The 15,381-nt window shown below is 31.7% G+C and overlaps 1 protein-coding gene across 2 annotated transcripts; it reads left to right on the top strand.

Moving 5' to 3' along the window:
* The first annotated feature begins 10,071 nt into the window (after positions 1 to 10,071).
* Positions 10,072 to 15,134, top strand: LOC101206962 (50S ribosomal protein L7/L12). Of its 2 annotated transcripts, none has more exons than XM_011653333.2 (2): positions 10,072 to 10,528; positions 14,307 to 15,134. In XM_011653333.2, exon 2 carries the CDS (start codon positions 14,356 to 14,358, stop codon positions 14,935 to 14,937), a length of 582 nt encoding a protein of 193 aa, XP_011651635.1. In that variant the 5' UTR covers positions 10,072 to 10,528; positions 14,307 to 14,355; the 3' UTR covers positions 14,938 to 15,134. The 2 variants fall into 2 exon arrangements, with proteins under 2 accessions (XP_011651635.1, XP_011651634.1); XM_011653332.2 differs by having other exon boundaries at positions 10,073 to 10,595.
* Positions 15,135 to 15,381: the final 247 nt, after the last annotated feature.

Here is a 15,381-nt window from a genome sequence, read left to right as displayed (position 1 = left end):
GTGAAGATTAACTTACTTATCATGGTTATATCTTATGGACACAAATATATCTTAGTTAGGGGACTGCAACGATGAGACTTTAGTAGAATGACTCGTTAGTTAACGAAGGTTGATTAACTTGAACTAAAGAGTTTAGACAGTTAAAGATGCCCATGATCTATAAGTCCATTAGGTTCTCCCACTAGCTCATAAGGAATTAACTTAGAACATTATGACGAAATAATTTGAATTATTTTTATTAGGTAAAGAGAGAGAAATTGAGATATATATTTGATACAACGATCGGTTGTAACTTAAGATAGATCTTCATGTTTAAATGTGATTTAAATATGAATATGGATTCTTATTTGGAAGCTCAGAATTGATGAAAATGGTCAAAGATGTAAAAAGTCAAAATGTTGACTTTTGACTTTGAAAATTTAAACTTTGAACGACTTTATATTCAAATATGATTTGAATTTTGGGAAAATGGGCGTGGATACATACTCGAGAGGTCGAAATTTTTCAAGATGGATAAAATGGTAAAATTCAAAATGTTGACTTTTGACTATTTAAATGTCAAATTGCCATATTACTCTTGGAAGAACATTACATGTAATTAACAAATGGTTTCATGCATGTGAGACACCTACTTGGTCATTTGCCAAGTGTGAAGAATAAAAGCTTACTACAAACAATTTTTTGCATGTAGTTTGCTTATAAAAGGAATAGATTTGAAATGAAAAATTAGTGTTGTTTTTTGTTAAAATTGATTTTGTAATTTGGAATTGCAAAATCAAACCAAAATTTCTTTTCTCTCCACAAGTTCTAAAAGCCAAGTTCATCCAACTAAATTCATCTCTCTCTCTATTTTCTCCACCGTTCGAGTCCCAAAACTCAGTTCTAAGTTCAGAGAATAGTGGTTCAACACTAGTGGTAGTCCTGGCTTAGATTTCATGAGGAGATTGTGAAGAGCACATGAGGAGATTACAATAATAGAAAAGCACCAAAGGTGAGTTTTTCTATTAACTCTATTTCTTTTCAAGAGGTTCAGATTTATGCCCCATTAAGTATAAATAACAATACCTTGAATAATTGGTTAAACTCATTAACCACATTAATCAATATTCGTTAACTGTGTGTACACTCCGCTAAAGACTCGCAGTTGAAATCTTCTCAGTGTAGATGTATTTTTGTGTCCACGAATATATTCCAATAACAGTAAGTTAGTCCTTCACGAGTGTTTGTAACATAAGTTGGGTTAATTTACCGTTTTACCCATGGGTTACGTCTAATCCTTAAATACTTGTGCTTCTCTAATGAACAACTTGTTTGTGGTCATACCAATAAACAGAAACCCCTCTTGTACCATAGAGAGGGTAATGGCCCTTTGTTCAAGTCGTGGAAACATCATTTAAGGGAACACTAATCAATTTACCCTAAAGTAGGGAATGAGTAAATTTCATCTTATGTAATTATATTCTTAGCTCCTCACCCGGTCTTGTCCCCAAAATGATAAGCTTATTGAGTCGACGATCTGACCACTCTCACCCGTAAAAATCAAAGGACAATCCCTCGCGAACAGGAGTTCATCATACACTCAGGATTAAGACTAAGTTACCTAAGTCATCATAGTGAAATAGAAACATAACTAGTTAACGGAGTTACATCTAGTGGTTACTATTTTGCAGTCATGTCTTATGCCAACTCATTGCATAGGATACTCTCACTCGCATGTCAACTACATGAACGCATTGGATCATTGCGTTTGTATCAAATACAAAGTGAGTCGTATCCATGGTGTTACCAGCATAAGGTACCCAGCCTTATCTCTATACTATAGACCACTTAAGTTGATCTTAGACATTGATCCATGTATGTCTCTACATACTGTTCAAGACTCATTAAGCAGCTTCAGATGTTAGTTTATTGGATTTGAGTTATTAAGATAAAACTAATAATATATTCAATAATAATTATTACAATATTAATACTTTATTAACAACGGTCAATGGATTATATTTACAATCTACGAGTTTTAGGACATAAATCCCAACAAACTCCCACTTGGACAAGAACTCTAGTCTTGTTGGGATGTACATAATAAAGTAATCATCTGACATTGGAAATAATCAAATTTACAAGTATATTACATAAAACGTATATACAAATACAATAAACTAGGGCATCCTCATACCCATTACACATCTCCCACTTACCCTAGATTATCTAATGTACATAACTCGTAGACCTAAACGTTTTAGAAAACCCTCGAACACTTTAAACATGAATATAGATGCACAATATTAAGCTCAATTTCCATCATTTGTCACCCCCTTAATCATCCAACACCCGAGTGTCTTGGAAGCATCATCTCTTAGTGGCCAAGTAATCCACAACTTACCATTTTTCCTAAGTAGATACCTTGGTGGGTTTGTAAAGATACAATGATACACTCAAGGATTTTCCAAATAAACAAGATACAGTGGACTTATATTTTCAGAATTTTCTCTAATATGTATTTTTTTCTTAATTTCTTAATTTTCTTATTTATTTATTAATTTATATATTTCATTCTATTATTTTTAATATTATATTTTCCGATATCTATAATTCGATTGTAACTCATTTTTACAACATTATATAATATCTTTAATTTATAAATTTGTACATCTATGTCTATCGATAATATTATTAGAAAAAAGTAAAATTTTATATCTCTTTGGACTAATATAATTTTCCTTTACATTTTAATTTTATTACTATCGTGCCAATTTTACTCTCATAAATTTGAATTTGAGTTGGACGATTTTATTACTAAATTTGAAATGAGTCAAATTTATCATCAAAGAAAGAAAAATGGTGTTATTTGTATTTAGTATGAGATTTTAACTTATATTAGATTAATTGTAAAAGTTAAATATGAAATGTGGCCATGTGAATAGGATTATTAAGAGGAGTTGAGGAGGCTTGAGTCCCCTAGACCTACACTAAATCCGTCGGTGGTTGAATTGTGTGTGAGACACTCACAGATAAAATAATAATACAAATATGTGTAAGAGAAACAAAAGTCTCTATTTTTATTTAAAACTTTTAAAATGATTGTTACTTCAATATTACAAAAATCAAATTCTATTTATAGGAACTTTACTTAAAATTTTACATCTTATAACTCCCCTCCCCAAAATACATAAAACTCATTTTACAAACTCTCATTTTTAAAATTCATGACAAACTACTATATTATTTCTTACACACATTATTAACATACTTATCTCATCCTAAGTAAAACTTAAATATAATTAATTAAATCTTAATTCATATGTAAGTTACATAGTCTTCAAAGGAAATTGGACTTTGAACACTTAGAACCATAACTGATTTTCTTTCTGACATAATTTTAAAAATGAAAAAAAAGGAGAGAAAGAAAAAAGAAATGTTTTATAAACACTTAAAAATTTCATTTTTAAGTAAAGTATCGCCCTATACATAAAATTCAAATTCTTCAATTAAATGCACCGAATACGTTATTTCAGGAACATTTTTAAAAATAGCAAAATAAATTAAAACATTTACAAGCTATAGCAAAATTTTAGATTTTGTTATTTTAAATATTTGGTAAAATTTACCATTTTTAAAAATTACTCTAAAAAACCATTAAATGCACAATTCTCTAAAAAAAACCATTTCTTAGTTACAAAAGCTTCCTCTTTTCTTTTTAACTTATTATCAATAATTCTAGTTTTTCTCTTTTTGTTTTTATATTGACTTTCTATTTAAACAAAAATGAAATGCATGTATAGATTTGGATCTAAATGAATGTTGGGATATAAAATTTAATACTTAAAATTTATTTATTTTATTTTACACAACATTGAAAAGTTTTTCCGTTGTGAAATAGGTATATCCAACTGTGATAATAAAAAAATAGGTAAAATTATTAATATTATTTATTCTGATTCAAGTAAGAGTTATATAAACCATTTAATTAATATAACATTTGGAGTGGAGATTCAAATATCTTTAACATTATAGTTGAGTTATACACCAATATATCAAGGATGCTCAAGACAGATAATAACAAAATTCTACCAACCAGACTCCCATTTACCTATCAATTCAAATTGATTGTCAAAATCTTTATTTAACCCATAAATTCCATCCTCTCTGATGGACCAAATGCACTCAAAACTCTTACATCTATAATATAAGTTAGGTTCATAAGCATTAAACAATTCTAAAGACACATGATTATCTTGGTTTCGAATGTAGCACCAAAACAACGTTGACGACCATAGATTTTCTCTAAAACTCCATGTAAACTGCTTTCCGATGTCGAGATAATGTAGTCCCAAATCGTCATCTTTAGATTTACAGTGAATCGATAACGTTTCTCCATTGTTCATGTCATTAAATACTCGAATCGTCCAACTACTAAGGCGAAATGCAAAGCACGATTGACTATGCATCACCCATGCTAACAATACCAAAGCAAAAGCCATACAAGATTTTGTACTCAGGATCATTTCTGACACTCTTGGAATTTGATTTGTTTCTAGTAGTACTATTTGTTTTAAACAACTATTCCCATTCTTATATTGTTGAGAAAAATGAAGGAATACTTTTTTCAAATGTATTTATTATACTTTCACAATTAATAACTCCAAACATTTTAATTACCTTAAATATAATTGAAGTGTAATATATGACGTTTTCTTCATTTCTGTTTATTGTATTGTTAACTTACGTCACAATCTCAATCTTACTCCGGAGCAACCGATGTCTTATTTAAAATATCTCTTAAAATAATAAATTTGAAATCTTCACCGATCATATTAAAATTTGTTATAAAACTTTGTCATAAAGATAAGAAAACACCAAAATATTTATGGTTCGTATAACAAAATAAAAAAATCTAAATCCAACTATTTTTTTAATATATTTCAAGTTTGTCCTTCATTTCCATCTTTTTTCTTTTGCAGTTTTTCTTTTCCTTTCGATTGTTTTTTCCTCCTTTTCATCTACAATTTTTCTTTTAATTTTTTTTCAAACTATTATGCGATTCAAGATCTCGTATCAAATATAAATTTTTTATTATTTTTATTATTTTTCAAATTATTATTTAGTTGTTTAAGATATATAAAGGATCATGAAAAAATTCGTTGGGATATTAGGTAGCCAATTCTAAATGATCGTGTACAGAAGATAGTCAAATCTAAATGATCTTGTACTAAACAATATTTAAAAATCGTTTAGATTTGAGTAGCCAAATTTAAACAATCAAATGTAAACGATTAAAGAATAGCTAAATCTAAAACGATCGTTTACCAAATATATTATGCACTGGGTGTCAATTAATCACATAGACGTTTTTGGTATTTTTTCATTCTAGGTCTAAGGGCTTTTTCATTTTTTGAAAATGTTTTATGTTATAGTTTTGAAAAGACCTCATTTGTTATGGACTACTCAATTGAAAAGTGTATTTATCCACGTAAATCGATATTTGTGTTTAGAAGTAATTTTTGAACGATTCTACCTCTTACCAAGTTTAAAATTTTCAACGTTAATCTTTTAAAATAAATATTAGTTATTATTTAAATTGAGAAAAAGAAAAAACAAGTCATTTATGTTCCAAGAGTTGTGTAAAAGAAATTTATAGATTATTTTTTTCAAATTCCTTAACTTCGTTAGGAACGTGAAAGAGTTTTGTCTATTTATTTCAATAAATCGATTTATAAAGATCATGAAAATGAGTTTATATTTAATGATGTCATAATTCTTACTTTCATCTCTCAATATCAAAGGTTTTTGTATATTTATTTTAATAATTTAATTTTTAAAGATTATAAATTTATATTTAATGATGAGATTTCAAAAAAGTTTGTAGTCATTTATTTTTTTCAACTATATATAAAGACATCTCTTCAATCATTTTTATATAAACATTTGAATTTTTTTATAAGCTACGTATGTGTTTTTTCTATAGCAAATGTACATGGTTTTTTCTTATAATAATTTTTATTATATAGTCTTTCGCTTTGCTTTTATGTTGAAATATATTTTTGATGTTACGATATATTAATATTAATGATTTAGAGAAAGAGTTGAAGAGAAAAATGAAACTTTATAACTATATTTATTGTTGTGATAACTTAATTTTGGTTTTTACATACAAATTTTGTAAACTAGACACATGTGTTTCAACTTCCACGGATTTATAAAAGCTTGTTTAATAACATTTCCGTTTTTTATTTTCTATTTTTGTTTCTAATTTGTTTTAGAAACACATTTGTTTGTAAACTTTCCATGTTTCTTAATTTTAGAAACGTTTCTAAATTTATATAGGACTAAAATTTGAGAATTTATACGCAAAGTTGTTTCAAGTCCATTTGATAACGTTCTTGTTTCATGTTTTTTATTTCTTGTTTCTTGTTTTTCGAGAACCAGAAACAAAATTATATTTGATAACTATTCCCGTTTTCCATTTCTTGAAAACAAAAACAAAAACAAAATACATGTATTTGTTTGATAACCATTTCTTGTTTCTCATTTCTTGAGTTATATTTCTTAACTTTTTTTGCTTTTTAATATAGTTATTTAAAAAATAAAAAATATATAGACTTCATTAAAAATATATAAAAGAATAATTATAATATATTAACATTATTAGATACACGTAAATACCGTTATAAAATTAATAACTATAATACAATAAATTTTTATTAATCATATGTAGCTAAAATTTATTTTAAAATATTATTTCTCATTCAACTCATATTTTTATCTTAAATAACATAAAGATAAATGAACAGTAGAGGCATGGATAGATTGAAAAGTGTATAAAGATACATTGTATTAAAGAATGAAGGTCTTCGACTAATGTACAATATAACTGAATACAATGTAAAGAACTAGTAAAATAGAAAGAAGAAGAAAATGAAATACAAGTTAGGGGAAACGAGGGATGGACTTTTCTCCTCTCAAACTGTAAGCTTTCGCGTTACAATCTGATCGGAGAAGATGAAGGAGTGCTGTACAAATGGTGGTAAGGCTAATCTTTACCACCAACTCTCTAGGTTTTAGTCCATTAAGATCTCATCTAGCCCATGTAGCCCCCCTCTCCCCTCTTTGATGGGGACGAAGTACTTTTATAGATGACTTTAGGCAAGAAACTTCTATTCTTTTGAGATTGTCAGCGCCTACTTTAATCCTATGAAGTCACATCACTTCAACTACCATTCTTTACCTCTAGTGAGCCTTCCTCGCATGATGACGTAGTTCCTCGGTTGGAGATGTTAATCGTCCGATGAATTTCCATCGCATAACCCTTACGCAAGATGTCTCCTGCGATTCATTAGTTTTTTTCTTTGTTCATTATCCTGCATTTAGACATGACAATCACATAAAACCGAATGATACGTATTATGATGTATTTCTAAATGTTTATGTATTTACAACGTAAGTTACGTGTTCTGATCATCTTCTTACGTGTTTTGACCTCATTATTCTAATAAAAGAGGTTATAATAATTGATATTTATACACGTTATCAAGGAGAAGTGGGTCAATTTCGAATGGTTAGAGAGACAAAGATGGAGGTGACGGGACTGAAGGCTCGACAAGAAGCTGTGTTCGACAGAAAGAGATTGACAACAGGGACGGTATGCACGACGGTCGAGTGTTGACTGACGGTGAATGGAGGTGGTGGCGGTGGCTAGGTTAATCAAGAAGAGGAGGAAGGTGATGAATATGGTGTTGCATGTTTCAGGAAATCCTGTTTAATATATTATTATTTTTATTTCCTTTTTACTTAACTATTTCTTTTTCTTTTTTCTTTTTCCAATAAAAAATCATCTTTTATTTTCTATTTAATATCCATCAAATCAATCCTTTTATCTTCTTCCCAAAACAATAAAATATACTACCTTAAATAATTATATTTCACAATATAATTTTTTCAATCCAAAATATTATTTAATTATATATATATTTATATATAATTAACCATAATCTTTAAATCTCACCAAAATAATTAACTCAAATCATTCAATCCAAAATATCAAGACTTGACTGACACCAAAATTTTAAATATTCTTCCAAAAATATGTAATTAATTCTAACTTCCACCAAATCAAATAATCATCAACAAAAATCTAAAATAACTCACAATAATTCTAACATAATTAAATTAAAGGAGTATTTTAAAAAAATATAACAAAACAGCAAAAAATTTACACGTTATAGAACAATTTCGAAAAAGGAAAAAGCCAACAGACCCACAATTGAAAATACAAAAAATGCCACATGATTAATGAGCATCCATCGAGTGTAATATATTTGGGTAGCCAAATATAAACATTTTTTTCAAGATTTTTTGGTATGTTTAGATTTGATCGTTTAAATTTAAATTTGGGTAGCCAAATCTAAACGATTTTTTTTTTTCATAATTTGTTGTACACGATTGTTTATATTTGATAGTTTAAAATTTGGTAGCCAAATCTCAATGATTTTTTTTTTTGTACATGATTGTTTATGTTTGAAAAATTATCATTTAGATTTAGTATACAATCATTTATATTTGGAACACTATCGTTAGCTACCTAAATCTAGAAGATTTTTTAAAGATTCTTTGTACATAATCGGTTAGATTTGAATATTCAATATCTCAATGATTTTTTTCACAATCTTTTATATTTGAAATAACCAATTAACAGTTAAAAAAATAAAAGAAAAATTGCAGAAGAAGAGAAAAAGATGTTGTAAAGAAAAAAAATTGCAAAAGAGCAGAGAAGAAAGAAAGACTGAAAAGGAAAGACAAACTAGAATATTTAAAAAGATGGCCAGTTCCATGGGTTTTTAGTTTTATTATACCAAATGTAAATATTTTTCTGGTTTGTTATATTTATGAAAACTAATCTAAATTAAACCACGATAATTCAATTTATAATTGCCTTATTTTTTGGGCATTACAATCTTGCCTTCTTTGAGAACCTTTCATCCTCGAAAGTTTTAATCCTCGAAGAGCTTGGGATACTGAACTCTCGCATCATCCTCTCTTTCCCAAGTAGCCTTTTCAATGTTATGGTTTCGTTAAAGGACTTTAACTAGTGCAATACCTCTGTTACGGAGCAACTTAACCTCTCTTCCCAAAACCTCAACTGGTTATTCCTCATAGCTCAAATCGTCACTGATTTTTAATGGTTCATAATCAACAATATGTGTTAGATCTACTACATATTTTCTCAGCATATAAACATGGGATACATCATGAGCCGCAGATAAATTTAATTTTGAATATGATTCAAAATTAATTTATGAGAGAATAAATTAATGCGAACTGAACTATATTAAAACTATAAGTTAAAATTTAATTCGTATATGATACACCTTAAAAATATATGTTAGGAGAGAAATTTATATATGAATATGATTTCTATTTGGATTAAATTAAATATAGATTAATTCACATATATATAGAACAAAACACAAAAATATTTACATCCCGTATAACAAAAAAAAAAAAAAAAAAAAAGCCCATGAGTCACCATTGTTTTTTCATAAATTCAAAATCTATCCTTGTTGATTTTAAATTTTATGGGACGTGTACAGAACTATTGTGCATCTTTTTCATATTATTACTTCTCATTCTTCATATTTCCACTTTATTATTGTTCGCAATTTCTTCATCTCCTCTTCCAGAATTTCATTACTCCATGTCATCTTTCATTTTTCTTCACTACACAATCGTGTATCAAAATCTAAATGATTAGTCGTTTATCCTAAATAGATATATCAGTATCACTATCTACTCTAGATTGATAAGTGATAGTGATGGTAAGGTCTGATTTTCTATATACCCTAATCTTTCTTAATTTCAGTAGATCAAAGTTAAGTTGGAGTACAGTTTACACCTTTGGAGATTTAATTACTTCAATAAGAAAGTTTCAATTTTAAGTATAAAACATGAAAATTTAGAAGTGTTAAATAGAAGGAAACCAAGTGAAAAAGTGAGGTTAATTTGAGGTGGGAACATGGTCATTTTCTATATATCATTAGCCTTATTTTTTGAATAAATGAATTAAAAAAAGGGTTTATTTTTTAAAAAAATTTCCTTCCTCTTCCTTCTCACGCAAACCCCCCCTCCTATACCCTTCAAGTTTCAGTGGCCGCAACGCCAGCCAACTCCTTTCCTCTCGCCGGCATCTATCTCTATCTCTGCACTGCCACTGTGGCTGAACGCCCACCAGCCAAACGCACCGCCGCCAGCTCTCGCCGCGCAGGATCGAAGTTGCTACCCTATCTGTGTTGTACTTTGTCCCTTCACCGATCAGTTACTGTCTACCGATTGGAAGTCGTTCACTAACTCCTGGCCGTGGGATTTTGTTTGTCCGCCACGCTGCCGCTTGGACCAGTCACGCTACCTCGAGATTCGTTTCGCGCTGCTACCTAATCCAAAGTCGTAGCGCTCAGATCTTGCCACTAGGACCCGAGTCCTGTGTCGAGCTAGTTGCCCTTTCTGTTTGTATGTTGATTGAGCCTCCGGTGTGCTAGTAAGCTTCGAATCTCCGCTGTATTTCCAGTAGGTTGCCGCTGAAATTGTTATTCTTGAGCTTTGGGGTAAGATTTAATTGTTTTAGTTGGGATTCTTGTAAATTTTGGAGCACAGATTAAATTTGAACTTAAATTTTTATCAATACCATCATGTTTAGGTATTAAAATTGAGTTCTTGGAAGGATTTAGCTGTTGTCTAGCCAAGAAGGAGTGATTTTTGGGCGTTTTGGCACACTCTAAGTTCGATTCTAAAGCTTTTTGGAGTGGCTCTTGAATAGCCATTGAAGTTTAGTGTTAATATTGAATAACATATGATCTTTGGATACTTATAATGAGTTCTCTTGGAATTTTGAATGCCAATTTAGTTTTAGCATGAACTTGGAAGCATTGATCAACACACGTTTAAGGTTCTTTTAGACAAGTTTGGGTAAGTTCCCAAGTATTTGACTTGTTAGATTGGTATTGAGTTGTTACTGAATCTAAATCTCCAAGTTGACTTAAGTTTGGGTGTGGTGTTTAAGTTTAAGTTTAAGGGTCCAAAACTGAAATTTTAGCTTAAATTAAAGTATTTGGGGAATAATTCAATCTAAATCTTAGGAAGTGCTTAAGGCTGTTGGTCTGTTGATATAATGGATATTAAGGGTGAAAAAAACCGAACCAAACCAAACCAACTCGGTTTGTCATTCTTTTAAGTTTGTCATTCTCCACCATGGTCGCTTTAGAACCAGTGTCAGGTATCAAGTAAAGTAATGTATTTGTTTTGTATTTGTTCTTTGAGCAATGAGTAAAGTAAAGTAAATTTCACTGTTTTTCGATCTCTTCGCTTTTGCTATCCTTTTCTGTACTTGTTCTTCGATATTTATATACCAGGCACCCTGCTATCTACCCTCTGCCATGGCCGTGCTCTGTACTGCTCCATTTTCAGACCCACGTTCTTGAGTCATAGTTTTTGTTGTCGGTGGGTTTTTGAGGTTGTGAAGTGAATGTGATTTTTCCCCATATGTGATATAGAGCTCGTGATATGTGGAAGAAAATGTTAGGTGACTGTGTTTTAATAGAGTTATTTTCCGTAGGTCTCCTTGTTGGTTTTAGAAGTTTGGGGGAGTGGAGTGTTCATAAGTACAAGTTAAATGGGCTTTGATAAACAGTAACAAAATCATGTCGGCCGAGGGAATGCCTTTGAGAAACTCAGAGGAATAATCATTGAGCTTGTAAAATGCTTTGCAATATGATGGATGAGGAGCAACTGCATTTTTCAATTGAGAGTGTGAAAATGGTTAATTAAGAGAAGGATTGAATTAGAAACAGCGGTGAGGACTGAGGCTGTGTTTTTGGTTGGTGTGTGAAAATGGGGACTAAGGAGGGTTAGATATATTAAATTTGGAAACGTTTGGGGTCATTATGGCAATTAAAAACTGCAACTATATTGTTAACCTCCTATTCTGTTCATTTTTTTTTTGTTTTGTTCTTATTTTATTTTTGTTGTGCATTCCTCTATATGTGTTTAATTTTTTTGTTGTTGCCTTGTCTTCCTTGTTTTCTTTGATGATTATTAGTTAAAATTTGTGTTGTTTTTTTGTATTTTGTTCCTTGGTACTATGTTAAATTTGATTACCATTCTCTGTTAACATGATGGACTCCTGTAAATCCAGCGGAGCACAACCACGACATTCCTAATATGACATCCATTTTTCCCAAATCAATTGCTAAGAAATCTTTCCAAATGGTGAATTTTGGTAAACTCTCCCCAATTCTTACAAATTCCGGGTCTCACGACTGCCGTTCCATCTCCGATTGTTACTCCGAATTTAGTTCCTTTTATAATTGGTAACCTTAAATGATCTACCATTTTCTGACGAATAAAGTTTTGGTTTGCACCACTATCATTTAGAACAATCACTCTTCTTTCCTTTACCTCTCCTCATAGCTTAATAGTCCCTTTTTCCAAAAACTTGAGGATGTTGTGCAGTGAAATTTCCATTTCCTCTGTGACTTCCATCATCTTCAATTCGACTGTTTCAACCTTAGTTTTCTTCCATGGCGACACCTTCATCCGTTTCTTCCTCTTCATTCATTATTAAAAACATTAGTTCATAGCTTTCTTTCACCTTGCAACGATGATCGTGCGAGTACTTTTCATTACACCGGAAACACAATCCCTTATCAAGTTGTGTCTGGAATTTGTTGTCGAAGAGTCTCTTCACCGGCGGCTCTCTTCCTGTAATTCCCATGCAAGGGTATGGATATCTGTCACGTACAAGTTATGTTTCCCTTTGGCCCACTTTTCTCCAGATTAGAACTAGCATTCTTAATGGATTGTGCTTCTTTCTTTCTAGGTTCGTGGGTTCCCGGCTCATTGAAGGCTAATTTTAGGGCAACATCTATCGTTCACCAACTGGGCCTCCTTCATAGACTTCTCTAAGGTTTTCAGATGCGTACTCATGATTTCAGCTTGTAATTTCGGCTCCAATCCCGTCACGAAGGCGTCCATCATACACTCTAATAATCTGTGTAGAATAATTCAAGAACTTCTTCAAATAATCTGTGTAGGTCCCTTCGTGCTTGATTCTTATCACTCTTGCTCCCAAATCCCTTCTTCGGTTGGTCGAAAATGTTCGAACATCCGATTCTTCAAGTCCTCCTACGAAGTCACCTATCTCCTGTTATTGCTCCATTGGAACCAATCCACCTCATCAGGAGTGAAGCTGATCAGTGCAACCTTTACCTTCTCTGCTTCCACCAGATCATTGATTTCAAAGTAATTCTTGACTCTATAAAGCTTTGACTCTGAATTCACCCTTGAAAAACTGGCACCTCAAGTTTCTCGTACTTACGGGATGTCAACTCCATCGATTCCCCACCAAGATAGGATGTCAACTCCGTCTCATCAGCTTTACCTTTCATTTTGAGTCACTTGACCCATCAGACGTACTCGGTTCCTCTTTCCGCTTGATAGAGTTGTTTTCTTTCACATCTTTCGCCAACTTTTCAACAAATTTCATTAGCGAGAGGATCATCTCCTTAATTCCCATAATTTCCTCCTCGCTTCACTGCATTCTCTCTTCTAATTGTTTTTGTGCCATGGATATTGTTTGAGGCAGAATGTTGAGGCTCTCCAACTTGAAACTCAAAAAATCCTGAGACTGTACTCTGAAATAGTATATTGAATAATAAACCAATAGAGTTCCATAAGCTAACACTCAATCAAAGAAGAAAACAAAAAAGGAAAATATATAGGAACGATATTGGAAATATCCTAGCTCCTTCGAGAAGGCTGGCAGCTTTTCCCTAAAATGCTCTCAGCAGCTATTTACCAAACAAAACGTAACTTCAGAAATCCCAAAAACATTACTTTTTATACAAGCACCATAGTGGGGCCCTCAGGTGTTTCTTCCTCTCCAATGAGCCTCCGGATGAATACTTCCATGAATTCCCCTTCTTGCCCCTTTCTTTATAAGTATGAAGAATTGGGGACTACACAATAATTCCCTTGACAAAATAACTCGATTCAACTTTCCAAATATAGATTTTTTGACAAAATAGTCGAGTCGAGTTGAGTCGACAATTCAATCCTGCGTGCTAAACAAATTGTGAAGTGAGAGGTGAGCGATGGTTAAAATCAGTAACACTTCAAACTTTTTGTGTTCTGCAGATCCCTGTCCTAGTTTTTTCTCTATGTTCAGTTAATTGATTTTAGATTTTTGTATTCTACAGGGATTCTAAATACCACCGTTAAAGTTTTGTGCTTATCTTTTCGTCTATTTTTGTGTTCCACAGGGATTCTGTTCTATGATTCAGTAATTTACTGATATTGAATTGAAGAATAATGAAGCTGACTGTAGTTGCACAATCCCTTCAAGTCCGTTCCACATTTGCTAAAATAATTGGGTTGTCGCAGGTCCGCTTCTTTCAGCCTGATTTTACTCCTAGAGACCCAAATGCCAAGCCGAAAAAATACAAGTACCCAGCATTTTATGATCCATATGGCCCTAGGCCCCCACCCTCTGATAAAATCATTGAGCTTGCTGAAAGAATTGTAGCACTGCCTGCTGCTGAGCGTTGCCAGATTGGTCCCACACTTGGCGAAAAACTTAGACATCCTAAGCTGCAGGAAATTTCAGTGGATGGCTTGGACATGGGTCCGGAAGGAGGGGCAGCGGCAGGATCTTCCAACGTGGAAGAGAAAAAAGAAAAAACTGCTTTTGACGTGAAGCTAGAGAAGTTTGATGCTGCTTCAAAAATTAAAGTGATTAAAGAAGTAAGGGCCTTCACTAATTTGGGTCTGAAGGAGGCAAAAGACTTGGTAGAGAAAGTACCTGCGATTCTCAAGCAAGGGGTGACCAAGGAGGAAGCAAACGGTATCATCGAAAAAATCAAAGCTGCTGGAGGAGTTGCTGTGATGGAGTAAAAAATTGTTCTAAAGATGGTACCAACTTTTTGTTTATATTTTTCTGGCCAATTTCTAGCTTAAACTACTGAACATTCTTTCTGTTAGCTGATGTTGTTGCCGGCCAGTTGAGTTGAAAAAGGACGAATGACAAATAAATAACTTTGCTAGACTTGTTTTTCCCTATGCAGAGTAATTTACCATTTTTTCTTTCTTTCTTTTTTTCTTTTTGAAAAAGAAGATAAAAAAATACTATTCTGGAGTTGTTGGTAAGGTACTACTACTAATCAAATGAGACTCAAATTTTAGTATATCAACGATATTAGTCTATCTATCATTAATAGACTTGATTATTTGGACTCATATCTCAAGTCCATCATCGATAGACTCACATTACTTCATTGATAAGAGTATTCATCCATAAACTATTTGTTACTGATATTAGTCTATCACAAATAGATTCAG

Source organism: Cucumis sativus, chromosome 3 (genome assembly GCF_000004075.3).
Source record: "Cucumis sativus cultivar 9930 chromosome 3, Cucumber_9930_V3, whole genome shotgun sequence".
NCBI classification, from domain to species: Eukaryota; Viridiplantae; Streptophyta; class Magnoliopsida; order Cucurbitales; family Cucurbitaceae; genus Cucumis; species Cucumis sativus.
Note: the sequence above shows the minus strand (reverse complement) of the source record. Positions and strands in the feature narration are given on the sequence as shown.